At 38.2% G+C, this 5,731-nt stretch overlaps 1 protein-coding gene across 3 annotated transcripts in view; it reads right to left on the bottom strand.

Moving 5' to 3' along the window:
• Hormad1 (HORMA domain containing 1) overlaps positions 1–5,731 on the bottom strand; it is a 63,018-nt gene that overhangs the window by 56,201 nt on the left and 1,086 nt on the right. For all 3 annotated transcript variants that reach the window (XR_004119709.1, XM_031374827.1, XM_031374828.1), the window contains 3 exons: positions 5,071–5,123; positions 3,797–3,941; positions 469–532 (listed from right to left, as the gene is read on the bottom strand). Coding sequence is in view for 2 of the 3 variants with exons in the window: in XM_031374827.1 (XP_031230687.1) it covers positions 469–532; positions 3,797–3,941; positions 5,071–5,106 (245 nt within the window). In the remaining variant the exon portion in view is untranslated. The remainder of the gene's footprint in view (positions 1–468; positions 533–3,796; positions 3,942–5,070; positions 5,124–5,731) is intronic.

Here is a 5,731-nt window from a genome sequence, read left to right as displayed (position 1 = left end):
AAAACTTTAAAAAAGAAAAACCATCCAGGCAGTGGTGGTGCAAGGCTTTAATCCCTTGCACTCAGGAGGCAAAGCCAGGCAGATCTCTGTGAGTTCAAGGCTAGCCTGGTCTACAGAGTGAGTTTCAGTACATCCAGAGCTACACAGTGAAATCCTGTCTCAAAAATAAAAAAGAAAAAAGAAAAAAAGAAAAACAATGACAATGAAGTAGAAATATGGAGATGGGAGGACAGAAAGGAAACTATAAAATATCTGGCAGCTATTTGTACAGTTATAATAAAATGAATCCTATTTACATAAAGCATGAAATTAAAAAAGTAATACATAAATCCAAGGACCTAAAACCATGGTACCCAGGGCTAAAGGGTTAATCACTAAACTCTGGTCATATACTGAAAAGCATGCAATGTATAAAAAGGATGATTAGAAAAGTAGTAATTCTCTGCCTCTAGGTACTCTTTTACTTACCACTTCACTAGCTGGGAAGAACCTGGACAGCTTCTATCTTCTTTCAGAATTTTGACACAGAAATCTGAATGAAGAATGAAATAACTATGTAAGTATAACTAGTTGATTTAATTATATTTGCTTTGTGTTCTACGTGTACATGTGTGGGTACACCATATATCACAACACATATGTGCGGCAGCCAGAGACTTCTGGGTACTAGTTCTCTCCTTCTCCCATGTGGGTTGTGGGGAGTTAGATCATCAGGTTTGATTGCAAGTGCCTGTAACAGCTGAGCTATCTTATCAGCCTCAACATTAATTTTTTTTTTAATTTCTGAAAGCTTTCATTTATTCCCTCACAAAAGACCAACTGCAATCAAAGGGGGTAAAAGGTCAAGATTTTGTCTTCATAACAAAATCAGCTTAGAAGTGGATCACTTGGCCCTTTCTCTTCTTGTCCCACGAGCCATCAAACAGCACATCCACCCAACGTCATGCTATCAAGTCAATTCCTCCACCCGTAACTCGGTTTCCTCTGTGTCGCTCTCTGCTATACTCAACATTAAATTTTAAGTTATATTTTATCTATCAGTTATAGGTATATTATTTTTGAGACAGAATCTCACTATGTAGCCCAGGTTGGTCTTGAACTCATAATTCCCCTGCCTTAACTTATCTAGTATTGGGATTACACAAGTGTGTACCATCCACCTGGCTCATTATAGGAATATTACTAGTGGCAGCTTCCAAATAACTGGTATTCTTTACTATAAAATGCCATCATAATGAGTAAGAATTTAAGTTGATGGGTAGGAATTTTCCTATTTCTGTAGCTTAGTTGGTAAGTGCTTGCCTAACATTCACAAAGTCCCAGAGTTCGAGACCAGCCTCGGCTATATAACCAGTGCAAGGCCAGACTGGACTACTTAATATTTTGTCTGAGAAAAAGGGGGTGGGGCAGAATAATGCACAGTATTAAGAGTACTGTCTAATCTCCCAGAGGACCTAAGTTAGAGTCCCAGCATTCAAGTGGCAGTTCACGGTAACTCTGGTTCCAGGGGATCTGATCCCCTTTCTGGTCTCCAAGAGCACCAGGCACACACAAGGTATACATACATACATGAAGGTAAAATAACCGAATAAAATAAATAAAATAAAATTTAAGAAAATTTGGATATTAGTTTTTCATTCAATAATTTTCTGATAGTCTTAGAATGTTTGCTATGAACTCTTATTCGATTGAAATTATTTTGTAACTAGACTAAAAAGTTGACTCTCAGATAAGGACCCTGCAGAGGCACAACATGTAACACATTGAAAAGGACTGAGAGCATCACTCTGTCTCAGATTCTTTAGTTCATAAACAGGGGTAATAGCTATTTCATAAGACTGTAGGGTGTTTTCTAGTTTGACACAAGTTAGAGTTATCCAAAAGAGGGGAACCTCAATTGAGAAAACAACTCCATAAGATCCCACTGTAAGACTTTTTTTTGTTGTTGTTTTTTTGTTTTTTTGTTTTTTTTCGAGACAGGGTTTCTCTGTGTAGCCCTGGCTGTCCTGGAACACACTCTGTAGACCAGGCTGGCCTCGAACTCAGAAATCCGCCTGCCTCTGCCTCCCAAGTGCTGGGATTAAAGGCGTGCGCCACCACGCCTGGCTGACATTTTCTTAATTAGTGATTGTGGGTGGGGCCACCCTTGGGCTAGTGGTCATGGGTACTATAGGAAAACAGGCTGAACAAACCATGAGGAGCAAGCCAGTAAGCAGCACTTGTCCATGGCCTCTACATCAGCTCCTGCCTTCAGGTTCTGGCCCTGCTTAATTTAAGTTCTTGACCTGCCTTCCTTCAGTGACAGACTATGATGTGGAAGTGTAACCCAAATAACCTCTTTCCTCTCCAACTTGCTTTTGGTCATGGTGTTTCATCATAGCAACAGAAACCCTAAGACATTTAGTATATGAGTTGACAAGATAGTAATCATAACATAGTGGTTGGCATATTGTCCAGCATATAGTTGGAGCACAATTTTATACATATACCATTTATATGCAAAGAAAGGAATTACTGTAGTATAAACTGGACGAGTTTTACTTCCTTTTGGGAAGTGTTGTTGTTGTTTTATTTTGTAGCCCTGGCTACCCTAGAACTCTATATGTAGAACAAGATGACTTCAAACTTAGATATTTGCCTGCCTGTCTCCCAAGTACTGAGATTAAAGACATGGGCCACAACACCCAGCTTAAGACTTTAATTTTTGACATAGGATTTAAGTATCTCAGGGCAGGCCTCCAATTTTCTATGTATGAAGTTGGGGATGATCTTGAACTCTTACTCCTTCTATCTAACTTTACCTCTCATATGCTGGGACAATAGATGTGCAGCACCACATACAGTGGTTTGAATAGGAATAGCCCCCATAGACTCATGAAGTTTGAATGCTTGGCCATAGGGAGTGGCACTAATAGTGCCACTAATAGGGAGGTGTGGCTTTGTTGAAGGAAATATGTCACTGTGGGTGTGGGCTTTGTGGTCTCCTATGCTTAAGCTATGCTCAGTGTAGCACATGGTTTCCTGCTGCTGTCAAATCAAGATGCAGAACTCTCAGCTACCTCTCCAGTACCATGTCTGCCTACATGCTGCCATGCTTCCTGCCATGATGACAATGGACTAAACCTCTGAACTGTAAGCCAGACCCATCTAAATGTTTTCCTTTACAAGAGTTGCCATGGTCATGATGTCTCTTCACAGTAATGAAACACAAACTAAGATACCATTCCTAGCTATATTTTGCTTCTTTAAAATTGGATAAACACATATGGTGCCAGTATAAAAGTTTTAAGTAACACTTAAATCTGTTTACTTTAAATCTGTTTAACTTTAGAGGTCTAAAGTTAGGTAAAGTTATGTTACACTTGCAAAATTGAGGGGAAAATTACAATTAAGTGGTTTTGAAAGTATTTTATATCCCTAAAAAGATGTTGAAGTACAGAAGATGTAGCTCTGCAAAAGAGCACATTTCTAGCATGTATAAGTCCATGAGTTTGATCCCTAGGAAAAAAAAAAACAAACAACCCAACCTGCATATTCACTGAAACAGAAAGCAGTTCCTAACCTAGTTAGGAAGGTTGGAGAGGAGAATGATTTATTGTAGATGTGTTTTGGGGGAGAGCAGTGATGATATTTTCTAAAATTATGGAGGTAACTGCATAATGCTGTGAGCACTGAATCATTGAACTATATACTTTGGTGAATTATCAGGTTATGTGAATTACATCAATAAAACTACTACCAAAAATCACATTCTCTAAGTAAAAAAACAAAGAAGATCCTAAATATTGTAGATTACCATCCAGATATCTTGTCCCATAAGCACGTTCTGGAAATATTCCTCTTAAATAGGTGATGCAGGATACTGAAACAGCTAGGAGCCTCTTCACAAACATCAAAGACTGATGCTCAGTTGATATCTTATTGGGAAATACCAATGCACTCTAAAATTCAAGGGAAATTAAAACATTTTATTGACATTTATTGAAAACAAAGTTTCCATGAGCTTAAAAGCAGAGTCTAGTTTTGCATAAGCACAGTACTTTCCTAAATAATTCTCCAAAATCATCATCCCCAAAAAGTCGCTGCAAATCATAAGGTGCCTGGCTGTGTTCAGGGTTAACCGCCCAAGAGTAAAGCAAAATGTGTTTAATAGTCTTAAGAATCCTTGAGATTTCAGGGCATGGTGGTGCAGGCCTTTAATCCCAGTACTTGGGAGGCAAAGGCAGTTGAACTCTGAGTTTGAGGTCAGCCTGGTCTACGGAGTGAGTTCCAGGACAGTCAGGGCTACACAGAGAAACCCTGTCTCGAAAAAACAAAACAAAACAAAAACAAAAACAAAAAAAGAAATGCACTTGGGGGCTTGAGGACTCGGGTTTCATTCCTGGCACTCATACAGTGGCTAACAGAATTTTACTTTAGTTCCAGGGGCTCTGACAGCACTGTTCCCACATAGTACACAGACAAACATGCAAACAAACCACCAGTACAAAATAAATAGAAAAAAGGCAGCACTTTGAGCCATGGGTGGCAGTAAACGCTTGTAATGAGCCTGGTCTACATACAGAGTTCCAGGACAGCTAGAGCTTCAGAGTGAGATGCTATCTAAAATAATAATAAATAATAATAACAACAATAATAAAGAGAAAAATACAATCTTTTAGATAGGATTTCCTCTCCTTAGTGGCAAAGTTCTAAGTATTCACTCTTTTCATGAACAGCAGCTAAAAACCATTGTTAGGAAAAGAACCCCCTAGAACAAAACACAATGACTGGGTTCATACCCGGATGGCTGAGTGAAAGCAAGCAGGACTCAACCTTACTTGCACTTTACAACTGTCACTTTTGGCTGGTGAGAGTTCCAGCAAAGGAGATGCCACTGAATGAACAACTTATGGTAATATACTAAATGTCCAAAAGAATTCTACATTACTTCTTTCTTTAAAGAATGTCCTAATATAATTAAAACATCAAAACACTTGACTCTTAAAAATAATAAAATAAAATAATTACAACTTCAAGAAACAAGAAAATCAGCTAAATTAATACATATTATATCATAAGAAAGCATACCATGGAAGCTGTCCTCCGCAATTGCATAGTGGCCATCTTCCAAGAAATATTTTCTTCAAACATGTAACACAAATATAAATTTTAATTTCAGATTTAACTTTTATCTCTAAAATTCTATCTTATTACATATCAGATTTTCATCTTAATAAATTTCAGAATTTTACTTAAAATGTAATCTTTAAAAAGTCAATGTAGCCAGACAGTGGTGGCACATGCCTTTAATCCTGGCACATGGGAGGCAGAGGCAGGCGGATCTCTATGAGTTCGAAGCCAGCCTGGTCTTCAGAGGAAGTTCTAGAACAGCAAGGACTACACAGAGAAAGCCTGTCTCAAAAAATAAAAACAAACAAAAAGTGTCAATGTATTTCTCCAGGATATAGTACATGCCTGTAATCCTAACATTTGGGAGGCTGAGGCAGGAGGATCAGTTTTTTCAAATTTATTTTTGGCTGGTTAGAAAGTTTTTGTCCAGGCAACTGCCTGAGACCTTGTTTTTTTTTTGTTTGTTTGTTTTTTGGGGGGTGCCTGATAATTAAAAAAATTTATATAAAAAATAGTCAAATTAGATAACTCCTTTATCAGGCTCAGTATGCATTGCTGCTCTGAAACTATAAAATGGCAAAGCCAGGAGGCACAAGGTGGCTGAGCTGGTAAAGGACCT

The sequence above is a fragment of the Mastomys coucha genome, unplaced genomic scaffold (genome assembly GCF_008632895.1).
Source record: "Mastomys coucha isolate ucsf_1 unplaced genomic scaffold, UCSF_Mcou_1 pScaffold16, whole genome shotgun sequence".
Taxonomy (NCBI): Eukaryota; Metazoa; Chordata; class Mammalia; order Rodentia; family Muridae; genus Mastomys; species Mastomys coucha.
This window is presented reverse-complemented; position numbering and strand designations above follow the sequence as displayed.